Consider the following 19,170-nt stretch of genomic DNA (forward strand, 5'->3'; position numbering starts at 1 on the left):
ACATGCAAATATAGCAATTGGACAAGCTTCACTTGAAGTAGAATTAGTAGGTCAAAGAGTATGTACATTTCTTTTTCTTTTTAAAGATTTTATTATTTATTTATTTGACAGAGATCACAAGTAGGCATAGAGGCAGGCAGAGAGAGAGAGAGAGAGAGAGAGAGAGAGAGGAGGAAGCAGGTTCCCTGCAGAGGAGAGAGCCTGATGTAGGGGTCAGTCCCAGGACCCTGGGATCATGACCTCAGCCGAAGGCAGAGGCCTTAACCCACTGAGCCACCCAGGCGCCCCTAAAGAGTATGTACATTTCTGACCTGGTAACCTGGCTCCCTCAGGGATCATAGCAGTGCACATGTCCACCTACAATGTATGAACATATTGGCGTTCACACACCTGGATTAGCATACTGGGTGACAAAGCTGGTCCATCTTTTCATCTTTTTGCAACATGACAGGTCAAAAAGTGGCATCTCATTTTCTTCCTAGAATTAAGGTTGAGTATCTTAAAAAAAAAAAAAAAGAAAAATGTTTAAGACATTTTTAGTTCCTTTTCCATGACCTGTTGTTTATGGCTTTTATCTTTTCTTTTCTTTTTTTTTTCCTGGTGGATTGCTTGTCTCTTAAGGACTTGTAGAAACTTACACATACCAGGGAAATGAGTCCTTTGTCTGAACCCTTGTGAGCATTTTTCCCCACATGGTGTTGGTCTTTTTACTCTCTTTGATCAGGTGCAGAAAACAAGTTTGATGCAGTTAAGCGTCTCCATGTTTTAAGGCTCTGGGGTTTTTGTCAGGTTTTTTTTTTGTTTGTTTGTTTTGTTTTGGTTTTGGTGAGCTTACAGAATAGTTCTTAAGTGATTTCGTCAGTGGTTTCATTTTCTAAATCTTCCTAATATTTGAATCTTTCATCCACTTGGAGTTTTCCTTTTTTAAGATTTTATTTATTTATTTGTCAGAAAGAGAGAGAAAAGAGTATAAGCAGGGGGAGGGGCAGAAATGAGGGAGAAGCAGGCTCCCCACTGAGCAAGGAGCCCCGATGCGGGACTCAATCCTAGGACCATGGGATCATGACCTGAGCTGAAGGCAGACGTTTAACTGACTGAGCCACCCAGGTGCCCCTGCAGTTTTTCTTGATATATTCGGTATAAGGCACTGGTTCAACTTTATATCTTTCCAGATGGCTACGTGGTTGTTCCCAAACCAGTTTTCCATAAACTCTATGCCCCCCCACCCCCGATTTAATCCTCTGCCTTTATGGTACTGCGAATAGCTCAGTGTATTGCATCAATTTTATTTTATTTTTTATTTTTATTTTTATTTTTTTTGTATTGCATCAATTTTAGACAATTCTCTTCCTCTGGCCTCTCAGTCATTTTATATGCCAGTATCACATGGTTTTAATTATTACTATATTATTTAATAATCAGAGCTACATCTGCCTCGTTATCCTTGCTTTTGCAAGTTTTCCTGGCCATTTCCCCTATTTTGGCTTTCTTAACAAATCCACAGCTGTAATTACTTTATTCAGGATCTGTTTTTTAAGTGTCACTTTTGTACTGAGCACTGCCCTGGGTTCTTTACAAGAAAGGAAATGTGGGGTATGCCAGATACAGTCTCGGACCAGACAGTAACCCCCCTCCGGGGGAAATGCACACGGACAAGGCAGCTGGGGCAGCTGCATCTGAGCTCCTTCTTCTGGAGAGCTGGCTAAGCAGAGGTCCTCACACCAGCAGGTGACGGGCTCATGGGGCAGGCCTCTCCCACGGAGTTCCAGACCCTCTTCCTGCTAATGACCTGCCCTGGCAATTCATCTTGGAGACTAGGCTTCCAGTATAGTGTGTTTTGGATATCAGAGCAGTGGCATTGAGACGCTGAAGCTTATGGTGGAGTATTTTCTGGGGACACATTCTGTCTTATGCCTGAAGGCTCCTCTAGACCTCTGGCGAAGACTGCTGAGCACAGCTCTGAAGGCAAGCACGTAGAACTGTCATGCTCGCTCTCGGAAACCTTTCTTATTAACATCCACCTGAAAAATGAATATAAAGATGTTTTAGTATCTGTCATTGTGCTTCCTCTGACTCCCCTGCAAGTGAGCTTAAAACTGATCATATAGGGCATGATCCCAGAGTCCTGGGATCAAGCCTCGCATCTGGCTCCCTTCTCAGCGGGGAGTCTGCTTCTCCCTCTCCCCCTACCCCCTGCTCGTGCTTTCTCTCTCTCTCTTTCAAATAAATAAATAAAATCTTTGAAAAAACAAAACTAAACAAAACACCCGATCATATATATGGATCCTATGGAATATAATGGGAACATTTTTGCTGGTGAATTTTAATCCCCAACATGGACTCAGTGATTGAATGACTGTGATGTTTCGGACGGTTTCGTTTTCTCTATAGAAAAAAAAAAAAAAAAAAAAAAAAAAAAAAGAAATACTATTTTGTAGTTTTGATTGGCAGCCCTCAACCTTGACCCCAGCACACTTTCCTGTGTTCCTGTGTTTCAAGCTGGGCTTGACCTTCCAGCTGCTCTCTGCTTTGGGGGTTCCTCATGCCACGTGTGCCATCTTTTTATTTCTACCTCATCTGAGAACAGCACCTAACGAGTGCTACCTTCCACGTTCATTCCCATCGTCCTGACTTCTCTCAGTGACTTGCATAAACTGCTGCCTACTTGGGCTCTGCACTCCGATGATGGAGGCCGGCACACACTCTTTCCTTTCGTCCCCTTCTCCCCTGCCCCCCCACCAGCCCACTGTCCTCAGGAAATGGCATGGCCCTCCACTGTGTTTTTCAGGGTAGAAACTCAGCCACCTAGGATTCTTTTCTTTCTTTTATCACTCCCACATTCAGCCCATCACCAAGTTCTAGCAAGATCTGCAAACTCTGTCTCTAGCACGCCCACTGTCTCCATTTCTATGGCAACCCCCACCTCCCGGTCCAGGTCATGGGGATACTAAGTACAACCAATCAGCGGCGATAGAATGTCCTCCCTTGTATCCTCCCTGTGTCCTCTGGTTTCCCTTACAGTGAGGATGAACCCTTAAAGCTATAAACCAGCTCCTGCCACCCTTCTGCCTACCCTTAAGCCGGTGCCCGCTGCGCCTGGAGTGAAATCCAGCCTCGGTTCCATGGCCAACAGCATCCTGCATGTCTGATCCCGATCTGTCTCTTCTTCAAATTCCTCTCCTTCTACTCTGCCTGGGGATCACTGAGTGTCCAGCACCCCGGTGTCCTTTTGTTTCCTTAAGCACGCTCAGCTGGGGAAAGCCCACGGCCCTTCCACATGCTCTTTTCCCAGTCTAGAATGTTCTTCTCCTGGCTGTTGATATGACTGGCTCTCCCCCTCATCCAGGTACCATCTCCTGAAATGGTACTTCTTCGCCGTATGTCTTCCCTGAGGCCCACATCTGCCATCACCGTCAGGATATTTTTCCGTCTTTCATCTCCTGTGTGTTTCCTTCAGAGCAGTGTCCACAGGCAGAATTCCTTTCTCAAATGGCTCCGAGTCTGCTTTCTTGACTTTGCCTTTCTTTCCCAGTGGAAGTCAGCTCCGCAGAGCTGCCGCTCGCTCTGCTGTGAGTCCTACTAGAAGCCCTATATGGAGCGCAGTCCCCGGTGCAATGCCGAGTCTCCCATCCACTGGCTGTTGAGTGAACAAAAGTATCAGCAGAAGAAATAAGCAGCGGTTAGGGCTGGGGACTATGCAGAGAGGACAAGGAAATGGTTTTCACTCCAAAAGATGTACCGTGATAAGCATGAAACCAAAATAAACTCATCTGAGGTGTCGATGAAGCCCCTTGTGGCAAAAAAGCAATGTTGCGACAGCAGATTTTTCTGGGCAAGTTCCTGAAGAAGAATGTTCTCTGACTTCCTGCGGAATTGCAGAATTATGTTGCTGTCATGACTTAGCATTTAGTAGGACGTGTTCTGCACACATTTGAGCAATGACGTAGATTTAGTTCATTCACATTATGCTTCAGTGTTCTCCTCTTCCGTGAGCATATTTAATTAACCTTACGCCTGTGCAGTGATTAGGACAGTCAGTATTAAATGAGAAGTAACAAGGCAGTTCACTTAACAAGCACGGTTCCTGTCCTCAAGGAGCCTCACTGATTAGTAGGGGTGATAATCTTCCAAAGAAATCCTCACCGTCCTTCGTGGTATCAGGAAACATCATTAAGAGACGCAGGAATCACAAAACAAAGGAGAGCGAGTTGGCAGATTCGGTTTGAGCATGGACAACATCCTGAAAAGAGGTGACTGTGGAGTTGGGTCTTGAAAGAAGAAGAATTTGCTAGGTGGGAAAACTTTCTAGGCCAGGGGACAGAGTCCAGGGGCCACAGATACATAGGAGCGCCATGGCGGTAGCATGTTCTGGAATCCCTGCCACCAGAGGGAACAGGCACTGAGGTTCAAGAGACAGGCACAGCCAGATGGCAGAATGGGGGTCTTTGAATGGTTTTAATCCTGAAAGCCAGGGGCTGATGTCATTCACATTTTACAAAGGTCGTTAGAGGATGGATATAGCTTCCCGTGGAAGGCTCTGGTCATGGAGATGGAAGGCAGGCAGGAGATCTCCCTAGAAAGTACAGAGACAGGCAAGAGTCAGAGATGGACCTCAGGAGAGTAGCGGCACTTAGATGGGGAGGAAGAAAGTGGATTTTTAAAGGAAAGAGCTTGATTCTTTGTAGTGGTGGCAGATTAAAAATAAATATATATATATATATATATATATATATATATATATGTCACACAAGCTTAGAGAAGAGACTTTTTTTTTTCCCCTTTGGAGGGAAGGAGTGATTAATGTCAGAGAGATCAGGTAAAAAGTCAGAGTGCAGGGCTGGATTTCCTAACTGAGGCATCTTCAGCGACTTTAATAAGAGTAGAGGTGGTGGGCAGATGAGGGCAAGAGCCACATGGGTGGTGCATTGGGGGAATGAAAGCAAACTGGGAAAATAAATGAATTATTATCCGCAGGGCAGAGCCACGGTGGGGGGTAGGGGGATGTTCTCATTTGTTTGCTTTCCTTTGCTTATAATGAACAGTTGGGATGTGCCCTTGCTCTGTACTCTGTGGAAAGAGGAAGCCCAGAAACCCTGGTTCTCAGTGAGGAAGAACTGGTTTGGGGTATAGCATTTCTTTAGATGGGTTGGGCACAAGAAAAGGGAAATAAGCAGAAAAGGGTGAGATGCGTTAAGTTTGGGGCCAAAGGGTACAACAGGGAGGGCATTTCTAGTCTTGGGGGGACAGCACATTAGGAGAGAGGGATACCAAAAGGTGGCAAGGGGAAAGGTGATTGTCCAGAGCAGGCACTAGGGAGGATGGGGGGATGGTCCCTTGGGGTGTGGAGGCTTCCACTGAGCACTAAGGCCAACACACTCCCAACCCGTCTCCGCCTGTCCACCTGCAGCAACCTGGACATCAGGTCCTGGCTTGGAGGGATCCTGGGCAGGCCCACCTGTAGGTCAAATGGGGCAGGCTGCTTAGAATGCTGGTGAGGTCACAGGTAAGTGATGGGCGTGAGCAGCACGGACGGTCAGAGGAGCAGGTGCGCTGTAAGTGATGGAGGGAGGGGGCTAGTCCTGGAAAGACAGGAGGCTTTTGGGGAGCAATCTCTGAATTCTCTGTCTAACCTGACATTTCTTCCCCAGTTCCCTGGGAAGGTACTTCCGTGGCATTTCTGCCCCTGCTGCCCGGAACAGTGTGTGGAAAGTCTTGGAATTACACTCTGATTCTCTGGCTCCGTGTATGGCTCTCTGGAGTCTTGGGGTGGAGTTTTGGGGGGGTGGATTTGAGTGATTGCCAAGTCATCCAGAGCCAAGTTTGGTGAAGAAAGTAGACAATCAAGCCGGGTAATACCATTTTCAGTAGAAATGGAAATGTGGATTTAAATAACAGAATTGTTTTTCTTACATGGTTTGTGCCAGGCCCTGACAGCAGTTTCTAAAGAGAGCAGTGACAACATTTTTGGAATGTATATAGCCTCTCAGAGTCACTTTTTTGAGGGAGCATTCTTTTGGATGTAAACATCTTAAGAGATTGCAGGCTCACATGCCTTTGGAGTTTTGTTGTACCCAGTAAACACCCGCTGATACAAAGTCAAGCAGGCTCGTAACACTGTATCAGGACAGTCTTTCTGTATATATTAGAGCAATCCATGATGCCAACGCCATATTGGAAGTGGTGAGACCGAACCAGAATATTCTCTAGCCCACTTGGCGTCCTCTGTGTTTGCGATCTGTTTCTTTACCAGAAACTGGGAAAACATCATTCTTGTCAATTAGCGTTTGTCCAACACCTTATGGTCCCTAGACGAAAACTCATGACCGAGGCACACCTCGAGCCATTACATTGCCAAACTGAACATCAGCTGTTAAAATTTGCTACGTTTTGGGGAGACTCTGCTGGCTCTCCAGCTACTTGAGGTACCGGAAAGAAGTGGTACATTTTATAGTAGCCTGGAAAATAGCTGCGCCCTGTGGACTAATTAACCGGGAATGGCCACTTGTAGACAAGGGGGGAAGATTCCTCGCCTGAGTCTCGAGAGAAGCAGAGCCCATGGGCTCCCACCAGGGAGCAGACCTGTTCTGTCCACCTCCTGTGCAAGATTCACTTACCTGAGAAGGCATTGTTCTCGTTTGGGTGGCTCCCCTCGCACGCTTTCTGCTTAAGTTGGCTCTTTACCAGAAGACAAGGAATATGTCATCTTTCCTCATGGGGGAGCACCACGGGCGTTTTGGCAGACTCCCAGAACTGCAGCATGGTTGGCACCCCTGGTTTCCTAGCTCTAAATGCCAGGAAGCCCCCACAAGTCCCTGTTACAGTCAGAAATGTCACCGAACATTTCCAGATACCTCTGGTTGTTGACAGACTCCCAGAGCCTGGTGGACTTGTTTACTGAGAAACCAAGGGAAGACAGGAAACTTTCTTTTTCTGTCCTTTTTATTTCCTGCCTGTCTATCTATCTATTCATCTACACATCTATCTCCTTTTTCTTTGGTTTTCTTTTTCTTTTTCTTTTTCTTTTTTTCATTGCAGTGTGAGCAATGACAGACATTTTGAAACAAGAATCTTTAGTTAAAAAAAACAAACTCATACTTAAAGGAAAGGCTGAGAAAGGATAGAAGAAAAGAGGAAGGTAGAGTTGTAGGTGGAGAAGCTGGAGGAAATGTTTCTGCCACCTTTGTGTGTGGCCCCTTCTGATTTTTTTCCCTGAAGCCAATGAGATTTCCTGTAAGAAGGCTCGGCTACAGCTGCATTATAGGCTGTAACTGACCTCAGAGGTACGAGCAAATGGATTCCACTGAGAACGTGGTTAGAATGGGGGAAGGGTTTTAGGTTCAGATGCTTGTTGTGGAGAACAGATTGTTCCTAAGGCTCACTGTGGCTCTCGAAATGTGCGGGGATGGGGGGGTGGGGGGCATTACCCAATCATCCCAAGCCCCTTCTCATAAAATGATGTAACTTACCCCATTCTCCAGGAGCATTGGCCCCAGAATAATTCCAGCACCCAGGGAGAACGTTTCCCATTTTCAATGTCTGCAAAGTGAAGTTCTCCTTTTGCGCCAAGACCGTTTCCTCAAAATAGCGTACCTGGCTAGCATTTAAGCATTATACCCCTTAGCTCACCACGATTGCTCCAAGTCACGTGTTAATGTGTCTTTCGACTCTGCACTAACCCTTGTGGACCATTCGTGCCATACTGAAGCTGACTTTCTACTTTATTTTTTCAGTTGTTCATGGTGGACAACGGAGCAGATGACTGGAGAATAGCCATGACTTATGAGCGTATTTTCTTCATCTGCTTGGAAATACTGGTGTGTGCTATCCATCCCATACCTGGGAATTACACGTTCACATGGACGGCCCGGCTTGCCTTCTCCTATGCCCCATCCACAACCACCGCCGATGTGGACATTATTTTATCTATCCCGATGTTCTTAAGACTCTATCTGATCGCCAGAGTCATGCTCTTACATAGCAAACTGTTCACCGATGCCTCCTCTCGAAGCATCGGGGCACTGAATAAGATAAACTTCAATACCCGTTTTGTTATGAAGACGTTAATGACTATCTGTCCAGGAACTGTACTCTTGGTGTTTAGTATCTCATTATGGATAATTGCCGCCTGGACTGTCCGAGCCTGTGAAAGGTAAGTTTGTTTCTTTTCCTGGGAACATAATTTGCAAGTGGGAGGAAGAACACATTTTAGACCAGAGGCACTCGGTGACTCACGCTTGGAAATGTTGGATTCTCTGGTGTTTTAAAACGAGTCTGACGAAACTTTACTGCACATTTTTGCTTACAGTGATGCCTTGATGATTATGTACTTTTTTCCTTTTTTTTAAGAGAGAGAGGGAGGATAGCACCACAGGGGGTGGGGAGGAGTAGAGGGAGAGAGAGAGAATAGGAAGCAGGCTGCATGCCCAGCACGTAGCCCTACTGGGGGCTGATCCCCCAACCCTGAGATCATGCTCTGAGCTGAAGTCAGGAGTCGGATGCTGAACCGACTGAGCCCCCTGACCCCAGGCGCCCTGATGACGCATTTTACTTTCCAATTGGATCAGTTTTCTAGAGAGGGCTGTCTTTATACTCTGTGTCAAAATTTGGAGACCTACAAATTTTATAGGAGGTTTCTATCCGAAATGGCTGTTTCATGATAACACTGAATCATTTTGGTGCCTCGTTGGTTATAGCATAGATTATTGTTGAGACAGAAATCCAGCGGAAACATGGTGATTCAGGCTGTCTGAACTTTTGGGAATATCTCAGTGTGGTCTGTCGATTGTACTGCCCATTTAACCCAGTGTTCATGTGAGACTGGTAAGGAGCTTATGGGTATATTATTTGGTTTTTTATCAAACTCAACAGTTAGTGAGAAGGGAAAGTGGGTTTGTTTTATTTTCTGAGGTACTCTGGTGGTTTAGAGATAGACATACATTCTTAGAATTTGGGAACTTCCCAGTGAGTCTAAATTAATTAGTAATAGCATCAGTGATATTAACCTTGCCATTTTAACAAACAAAAATAGATTTGTTACATAAATAGGAGGAACTCTATCATAATGAGGGGTGAAGCCTCATGCAACCTTGGTTAAGAAAATCCAGGTTGAAATTGGCAATAGATAGGAACGATTTAGTAATTGATAGAACTGTTAAATCTTAGGATGTTCTTCGTAATGACCAGATTTTTTTTAGTTTAGATTTTGAAAATTGAAGGTATTATGTATACATAATGAAGAAGACTCTCTGTGTGAGAATTGTTGCAAAAATAGCAAACCTATAATATCCCTTCCCTATTTTGGTTTTTTGCAGCAGTCGCTCAAAGATCTTTTAGTCAATGTTTTTAGTAATTGCTTTTTGTATTTCGGGATGCTATAGCTTATGTTGCTACCACTAGGTTTTTCATTAGCTTTTTAGGAAAGTTGGGATTTTAGTTTTCTTTCACACATATATACCCCTTTCATGACTCCGCCCTCCAGAAGAGTAATTTCCATCTCCCTCAAAATTATGTCAACACTTATCATTCTACATTAACATCCTTATGACTATGTAAACTGCATTTGTGCTTGAACTATGTATAGTATTTTGTTAGCATTTTGCTTTTTCTGTACATTTTTTATTTTCCCCATATTGTGTAAATATTCTTTTGCTAGATTCATTTATATTGAGCAATCTATCAATTTCACCTTGAAAAACAATTTTTACTTCTAACCTATTTGCCCATCACATTGGGAATTTTTTCTGGATTCTTTGTACGTTGGCTACCCTTTTTCTTGAACCTATTCTTTCGTTTTGGCAGATTTCTTTTCTTTCACCTATTCTTCGTTTTGGCAGATTTCATCTCCCTGGCTTTTAAATCAATCAGAGAGAGTCAATTATCATATGGTTTCACTTATTTGTGGAGCATAACAAATAACATGGAGGACATGGGGAGATGGAGAGGAGAAGGGAGTTGGGGGAAATTGGAAGGGGAGGTGATCCATGAGAGACTGTGGACTCTGAAAAACAATCTGAGGGGTTTGAAGTGGTGGGGGGGTGGGAGGTTGGGGTACCAGGTGGTGGGTATTATAGAGGGCACGGATTGCATGGAGCACTGGGTGTGGTGCAAAAATAATGAATACTGTTATGCTGAAAATAAAAAATAAATTTAAAAAAAAGAAAGAAAAGGTAATAGGTGAGAGAGAATTTTTTGAGAGCTTGTAGATATGTTTGTTCTTCTCTCCCTTCTTATTTGATAAGAGGGATGGATATAAAACTCTAGATTGGAAATCACTTTTGCTCAGAATATCAAAGCCTTCATTTTACTCTGGCATCCAGGATCCAGCAGTTTGTTACTATTCTCAACTTTTGATGCTTTTTTCTTTTTCTGGAAGCTTTTAGGATTGGTATTCTACAATTGCAACAGGATACATCTTGGTGTGAATCTTTTTTAATCTAGAGAACTAGGAATTTAATAGACTTGTTTGATCTTGGAATGAATGTCCTTCAGTTCTTGGAAATTTTCTTGAGTTATTTAATGATTTTTGTTCCTGTGTTTTGTTGTGTGGATATTGGTCCTCCTCTATTACTTCTTTAATTTTCCCATTTTCTTTCTTACTTTTTTCCATTTCTGTTTTTGCTCTATGGAAGATAACCTCCCTTTTATCTTCCGTACTTTCTTTTTTTTAAAAATTTTTTATTTTTTATAAACATATATTTTTATCCCCAGGGGTACAGGTCTGTGAATCACCAGGTTTACACACTTCACAGCACTCACCAAAGCACATACCCTCCCCAATGTCCATAATCCCACCCCCTTCTCCCAAACCCCCTCCCCCCAGCAACCCTCAGTTTGTTTTGTGAGATTAAGAGTCACTTATGGTTTGTCTCCCTCCCAATCCCATCTTGTTTCATTGATTCTTCTCCTACCCACTTAAGCCCCCATGTTGCATCACCACTTCCTCATATCAGGGAGATCATATGATAGTTGTCTTTCTCTGCTTGACTTATTTCGCTAAGCATGATACGCTCTAGTTCCATCTATGTTGTCGCAAATGGCAAGATTTCATTTCTTTTGATGGCTGCATAGTATTCCATTGTGTATATATACCACATCTTCTTGATCCATTCATCTTCTTCCATACTTTCTATTGGACTTTATTTTCTTTTTAATTTATATTAATTTCCAGGATCTCATGTTTGATTCCAAGTGCCCCTTTGAAAAAAATAACATCATACTTTTGTTCTTGGATGCCTTGTTTTATTTATTCAGGGATGTTAATGATAATTTTTGAAAATGCTTTCTCTTTGTATAGGTATTGTTTCCCCCAAAGATTCATTTTTCTGTTGGTTTTGGCTTCTAGCTTTCCTTAAGTAGTTAGGCGACCCCAGCAGTCTGTTCCTACTTGACAGTGTAACCTTCAAGGGCTGAGTGGAATTTTCTTTGCATACCTAGAAGTTGTCAACTGTGAGCTTCACTACTGGGTCATTTGGAGTGGGACAGTGCCAGAAGACCAATTTTAGTATCTTTACATGTTTTCTGTTATCTCCAAACGATCTGACAGGCTCATGGGATGTTGTTTCTTCTGTCCTACCTTGAAGGCGCAAGCTTAGGGGACAATGTACTGGAATTGAAAGGGAAGAGAAGAGGTCTCAACCACGAATCTGTGAACCTTTATTTGTTTTTCAAGTTGTAGCATGGTAGCCTACTCTATGGTGCTTGATGCCGTCAGCCCGCTGACCTTGTGTTTTACCTCTCGAGACAACAAACTTCCAGGTTTCTGCCAGTTGGCAAAAGGTACTAGAAGTGACAGAGAGTGGAGAAGGGAATCTAGATACCTAATTGCTTTTACATATATCTGAACGTGTTCTCACCTTTCGGGCTGTGTTCTGATCTCCACTTGCAGAGGTACAGGTGCCAAGGATTTTCAGAGTTTTGGGGTGGGACACAGGTTGGTTCTCAATGCCAGTATGGTTTCTTTGTGATTCTTTACCATTCCTGGTCTAGAATTCTCCTTCCGTGAGTCAGGTAAGCCTGTGATCACCTGTCCATTGGCTTTATCAGTTCCCTTCATATTGTCTTGTCACTCATTCTTGCTCTGCTCATGGGCTTCTGCTTTGTAGGCTTTGTTTCTTGAACAGTTATTTACAGTCATTTTCATGGAGTTGAGGGAGCCAAGGTCAGCATGTTTGTCAAGTCTGTTTTACAGGAAATTCTGGAGTGATTAGTTTTTAGTATCAAGTTTCTGAATCTTTTCTCTACCTTTTCTTTGTAACTATGGCATTTGAAGGATTAAAGTTTTCTTCTTAATGGAACGTGGACTCATTATGGCAAGGCTTTGTTTGCTAGCAGTCATGGTATTTAGAGGCTTATGATATTTTCTGGAGCAGATGTACCTATAAAGTTTGAAGAATAAATATGGAAACCCTTAGCTGATAAACCCATTTAGTTTATGAAAATTGCTCTTAGTTGGAAAGTAGATATAACAACGTACCAGTGGGGGTAGAAGCATAGTTGAACTGTACATACAGCTGTATGAGTGGTCCCCAATACGTCTGCTCCCCAAGGACCCAGGAGACAAATGGCCTCAAAACTGAGCACATGCCATACATTTTCTCTTCAAAAGAGGTCCATCTCAACTGTTTGAACCCATCTTCACTAAATTCAGAAGACTGCAGGCAAATGATGCCACATCTTCCTAGCAGTCCAAAGTGTGTGTGTGTGTGTGTGTGTGTGTGTGTGTGTGTGTGTGTGTGTGTGTTTAGCAGGCTGACATTGTGAGGTGACAGACCAGACTTGGGTTCACATAAAAAGACACTAGAGCCTGAAATTTGCCCATTTCATATGAAGACTGAGAATCTGTAGGCCGCAGTTAAGTAACAGGAACAAACTGTGGCCTGCTGGGGAAGGGAGGGAGACCAGACTCTGGACTGGGACACTGGGATTTCATTCCACTTGCTCAGCAGAGGGGCTGAGTGGCCTCAGGCCAACCAGCTCACTCCTTTTTATCTTAAGTTCTTCATTGCAAACTAAATGGATTGACAAACTTTCTTCTTCCAAAGGTAACATTTCCTAATTGTACAAATGAGTAAAAGAAAATAAAATCTTGGGGTGCCTGGGTGGCTCAGTGGGTTAAAGCCGCTGCCTTCAGTTCAGGTCAGGATCCCAGGGTCTTGGGATCGAGCCCCGCATCAGGCTCTCTGCTCAGCGGGGAGCCTGCTTCCTCCTCTCTCTCTGCCTGCCTCTCTGCCTACTTGTGATCTCTGTCTGTCAAATAAATAAATAAGGGGAAAAAAATCTAAAAAAAAAAAAAAAAAAAAAAAAAAGGAAAGGAAATCTTTAACCAGTGTTGTGATAGTAGATTCTAACAGTTCAGTTTTCATTTGAGCTCCCATTTTGTTGCACAAAATCTCCAGATTGTGACTTGTAAGATGCAAAGATTAAAAAAAAAAAAATTAGCCTTTTTTTTAAAATAAAGTTTGCTATGATGTGGTTCACATCTTACATTTCCTTATGTTTTCCTTCCTTCCCTTCTCCCACCCTCCCTCCCTGCCTCCCCTCTTCCTCCCCGCCCTTGTCTCTGCCTCTCCCTTTTTCCTTTTCCTTTCCCCCTCCCCTCCCTCCCTCCCTCCCTTCCTTCTTCCTGATGGGACTTTGCAGTGCTTCATACAACACACAGCTCTCCTATTTCTTTGGTTTGGAATTTGAATTTAAATGTACCTCCCAGGCCCATCTTTGAGCTCCCCAAGTATTCTCTCCATATTAAAGGGGGATTCACACCTAATAGAAATTCTCTTCTGAGTTAATTAGAACATGTCTAGGAATTTTTTAAAAGGAGAAACATTGGGGGCACCTGGGTGGCTCAGTTGGTTAAGCAGCCAACTCTTGGCTTCTGTTTGGGTCATGATCTTAGGGTCCTGGGATAGAGCCCAATGTCAGGCTCCACACTGGACTCCGAATCGTTTTGAGGATATTCTCTCTCCCTCTGCTGTCTGTCTGTCTGTCTGTCTCTCTCTCAGATAAATAAAATAAATCTTTAAGAAAATGTTGGAAAGGGCGCCTGGGTGGCTCAGTGGGTTAAGCCGCTGCCTTCGGCTCAGGTCATGATCTCAGGATCCTGGGATCGAGTCCCGCATCAGGCTCTCTGCTCAGCGGGAGCCTGCTTCCCTTCCTCTCTCTCTCTGCCTGCCTCTCTGCCTACTTGTGATCTCTTTATCAAATAAATAAATAAAACCTTAAAAAATTTTTTTAAAAATAAGAAATAAAAAAAAAAAAAAGAAAATGTTGGAAAGGAGAGAGCTTTTGAGAGAGAGAGGGAACCAGATGTGTCTCTGGAGAAGTTTGCTTGCAAACCTATCCGTCTCCTTCCACTGAGCACAGCACATCTAGAGGCTTCTGGAAAATGTTCTGGGCGAATGAGGGGGACATCCTAGAGGAGGAATCTCTTCCTGGTGGTATTACTTTCCTTGACAGATGGTGTATCTCTGATTTATCTATAAGGAATAAAAACTCTGTTATTCTTTTCTTTCTCTCCTTCTCTCCCTCCTTCTCTATTTCCTTCTCCCCATCCCCCCATTTTGTGAAAGGTAGGACAAAGCTGAGTGGCATGTAGCCGACATCATGTCTGTAGCCTGTGCTTGTTGGGAGGAGGCTGCCCCAGACCAGTGTCCTTTCTCTCTCTGGTTTTGTTTTGGCTCTATGTCGAGGTGGCTGTCAAATCTGGAAAGAACACTTGCTTCTAAAATAACCTGGAAAGTGTGCCCTAGTGCTGTTCAAGTGATTCCTTGTACATGCAGACTCAGGTCCAGACATTGAATCAGAGGTACCAGGAGAACCTTCGGGAACGTTTATGTCTTACAAGAAGTCTGAACCCCGTAGCTTGGGGTCCTGAAAACTGGGAATTATCCCCTCTTGTACTTTTTGAGACATCACTGTTTTCGTTATGAGTATAGGTGAGTATTGATTCTGAAGTGTGCTTCACCAGAAACTTTTCGAGGAAACTGATTTGCCAGGGGTAGGACGGGAAACAGGGGGCCAGTGCTGGTTATGCGGAGGAAAGCATTTTGCTCCATTTTGTTTTTTTCTTTTTTCCTGTAAGGGCTTCCAGGAGATTTAATATGAGCAGGGGCTTTGGGTATGCCCAAGGAGAAAAGGAGCTTTGGCTTGACCACATCTTCTGGGAACCAGCATTGGCCCTTGTCAATAACTGAAGTTTCAGAGATGGAAAGGCATTTTAACTTTCTGCACAACATTCTTTTCCTGATTGCTACAGGTTTTATCATGTGGGGGAGGGGGCTGAGTTTGGAATGGACAGAAAGAAGGGGTCAGGAACGGGGAGCTGGGAACTTTGGTGGCCGTATTACCACGGAGAGACGCAGACAGGAACAATCTGTGCTGTTTGTCACTGGAAAAGATTCAATTAGTTAAGACATTTGTGGCCAAATAAATTCACCATTTTTTTTTTCTAAAGATTTTATTTACTTATTTGAAAGAGAGAGAGTGTGCATGCATGAGTGGGGAGAGGACAGAGGTAGAAGGAAAGAATCTCACTCAGACTCCTTGCCGAGCATAGAGCCCAACACAGGGCTCGATCTCATGACTCTGAGTTCATGACCTGAGCTGAAGCCAAGAGTCAGGCACTTAAGTACCTGAGCCACCGAGGCACTCCTAAATTTACTCTTCTTCTTTACCTCATTGCTTTATTACCAGGAGTGTTGAAGAATGCATTAACTAGTGTGCAGTAGTTAAGAGGGAAAGGTTTCTCACAATGGCTTTAGAGTGGTTTTCCTTTTTCCCAAGTGGAGAAACTGGAGAAGTGAACAATGGAACTTGTTTTATAGAGATTCTCATAAGCCAAATGGCATTTGAGATGGGTTAAGAATAAATGCTTTTTACCAATCAAAACTAATAGTAAAGAAAGGCAATATGTATTATACAACACTATATATATTTATAATATATTGTAATATATAGTACTATATAATAATATAATAATATAATAATATATATAAGATATATATAAGATGTATGAGATATGAGATATCATAATATAGGTTATAATATAATAATAACAGAAAAATAGGTAAATAAGTATTCATTTTTCAAATTATCCCAAAGACAATCGAGGAATGGAGTTTCAGTTGTGTTTAGAATCTATTATTCAGTCTTAAAAATATGTCTTATTTCTTCCATTAATCTAGTTAGACTTCTGGTTTTTTCTTAATTTATTCATTTTTAAGATACTTAAAAGCCTGTCACTGATAGTCTCTTACACTGTGTTTGTTTTAATTGCCCAAAAAGTGATTTCTGAAATGCAGCTGAAACTTCCTTTATTATAACAGTATATCATGGAATATTACAGTCAGGTCATGTTCCATTAAAAAAAACTGCATCCCACATGAAACTTTATATGAAAAAGCTGCTTTTAGCCCAAGGATTGATGATGTCTTCTGACATCAGTATGAACCAAGAAGTTAAAGAGGAAAACCCTTGCAGGATGAGAATGGCCCCTTGTGTAACTACACGTGTTTCCAGACTTTCAGCACTCATTCTAGAAGGTATATGACTCGGGGTTCCCCTTCCCCTTCCCCTACCGTTGTCATTTTTGTACATACCATGGTAACAGGAATATACCCTTCTTCCTGCGTGGTCATTGTGACATCTAGGAAATTAAATTAGCATTGTAATGGTTTCTTTTTTGTAACCAGGTGTGAATCTGCTATTCTGAGCTCGGACATTTCTGACTTCCTCAATATAGAGCCTGATTTTGAATAAAGCCACTTCACGTTTCAAGTGGGGATAAACTATTTAGAATGCTTAAATGATCTGGATTCTAGTTTTCAAGTTTCTCATTTCAAAAGAGTTTTAGTTCGCTTTTTTTTTTTCTCTGATCAAAGCCAGTTTTTCGAGGAGGGAAGAGATAGATGGCATCTGAGAGTCTCACTTGTGCTATTGATTTCTAAAAACTATTTATGTAGCATCGCATGCAGGAGTGTGTGAAATGAGGAGCTACGTTTTTGAACGCTAACTTGCTTTCTTGACCTGCGGTCCATGATTCTAGTTATATTTTTAGGCGACCCTCTGAGAGGTCTGTGCTTTTTTGGGGCCTGACCATCAGAGATGCCTTATTTCCTGTTGATTTCCTTAAGTCGGAAGCATGTGACTTGGGATCAAGTTTCTTCAGCAGTTGTCAAAGTAGTCATAAAATATCCATGGGTGGTGCTGGGAAGCATCCTCCTGGCCTCTTGATTGAGCATGGTTTACTGGATAATTAGATTATTTCTTACTGCTCAAAGTTTCAGCTGTTGCTAAGTAAATTGTAAGCATTTCATCAATGGATTTGTAATTTGTGGTTGATGGTAATGTAATACTTTGTAAACCTAGACTTCCAGAGTCTGATTCATACGTACGGATATAGCCTTTTCAGACTCAGAAATGAGTCACAACTTTAAAACGGGCCCTTTCAAGTTATAAAAGTCAGCGGTTTGAAAGCATTCATCATGCACCTGGGACTTGGAAAGCATCAAGCCTCGGCATAGAGTTTGCCAAATAAATTGGTCATTAAAGTCTTATGGGAGAAAAGCCAATATTTAGTCCTGTTCTGTTTTCTCTTCATGCCTCCCTAGATAGATTTGGTGTTCTATGTTTGGTTTTGGGGGGTTTTTTGGGGTCTACCTCCAGAGAGAACAATGAGGATGATGATTTGTTGGCAAGATGCTTTGAGATCCTGGATTGAGGAGTGCAGTTGGAAAATACCAGCACTGATTATATTCACGCTAACAAAACCCAAAAGCCCAACAACAAAACACAAAACCAAAAACGTGAAGCTGAAAACAGCTCGGAAATCCAATCTCACGGATCTTATTGTGAATTTATCATAGCCCTCCCCATCCTGACATAGACACTGAGCTACAGAATTTATGGACTGTGGGTCCTGATTGTCTCCTAACTGGAAAATCTACCTGGGACGTTAGGGTGATGTATATGTGTTTCTGTGCAGCTTCCTCATGCATGTGAGTTTCAGAATCACTGTGCCAGATAAAAACAAAAAAACACAAAGTCTAAATGTAGCTGCCCTGACATGCATGCTATTTTGTGTTTAGGAAAATTAACACATCTCTTAGACACACGTGAGCCTCGACTGGCAAAAATTCAACTTTTCCCCACATGCCTGCGGAATTCTGTACGTTCCTTTTTCTTTTTGAAATTTCGCTCCTTTATTTTTAATGCACTCTTATTGCAAAACAGCATTAAAGTAACAAAGGAAATTGGAGACAAGAAAAGTGCCCTTCTGTGCAACAGAATGTACACATTTTGGGCTTGGACAAATCTGCCTTCTGGCCTAACATTAAATTTTATAACCTTCGTACCTATTCATGGGCTTACTTCATGTTATAATTGTTTATTTAGGGCATGAAGTGGGTTTTAGAATTGCATATCGGAGCTGGAGTTGGGGGTATAAAAGATAGGTGTTTGGCTGGACTCCCCCGGAAGAACTGGATGAACTATTTTCTCCTACTCTAACCAGCCAGCTGGTTAGAGTAATACCTAATCTTAACAGTGCTTCCTGACATCCCACGGAGGGGAATAGCAATCCTTGAACTCTCCCACTCTGCCATGTCCAGCCCCGTTTTGTCCCCGATTCAAAAGCCCATGGATTAGTAAATAGTCCAATCACTGCCAAATTCCTGGGGCAATTGGTAAAGGCCCCAGCCTTCAGAGACTTTCACTTAGCACGGTGGTGAGGTCAAAGCTGTTTTGAGAACATGGTCGTTAGTTAATAAACGCTGGTGAATAAATAAAGGAATTAGAGGGGAAAAAAAATCTCATGCAGAGTTTCACCATGATTTTTGGCTAACATGTAAGAAGAAAAGAGGATTTTTGTCATTCTTCTGTTTTATTAAATGATTGAGGTATAACTTCTATACCTATTTTAAGTGTGTATCTCAATTGTTACCTAGTAAATGTCGAGAACTATACCACCATCACTTCTGTTGAGTTTTTTCTTTTTTTTTTTTTTTTTTTAACAATTTTATTTATTTATTTGAGAGAGAGCATGAGCACAGGGAGGGGCTCAGGGAGAGGGAAAAGCAGACTCTCCACTGAGCAGGGAACCTGACCTGGGGGCTCCATCCCAGGACCTGGAGATTGCAACCTGAGCCAAAGGCAGATGCTTAACTGACTGAGCCACCC

The 19,170-nt window shown here is 42.7% G+C and overlaps 1 protein-coding gene across 8 annotated transcripts in view; it reads left to right on the top strand.

Annotated features, from left to right (window-relative positions):
- KCNN2 (potassium calcium-activated channel subfamily N member 2) overlaps positions 1-19,170 on the top strand; it is a 477,186-nt gene that overhangs the window by 363,734 nt on the left and 94,282 nt on the right. For 7 of the 8 annotated variants that reach the window (XM_082723557.1, XM_082723555.1, XM_082723554.1 and 4 more), the window contains one exon: positions 7,731-8,149. The exons of the other annotated variant lie outside the window; for it this stretch is intronic. In XM_082723557.1, the coding sequence (XP_082579683.1) occupies positions 7,731-8,149 (419 nt within the window). The remainder of the gene's footprint in view (positions 1-7,730; positions 8,150-19,170) is intronic. 8 annotated transcript variants of the gene reach the window in all.

Source organism: Mustela nivalis (genome assembly GCF_964662115.1).
Source record: "Mustela nivalis genome assembly, chromosome: 3".
In the NCBI taxonomy this organism is placed as follows: domain Eukaryota; kingdom Metazoa; phylum Chordata; class Mammalia; order Carnivora; family Mustelidae; genus Mustela; species Mustela nivalis.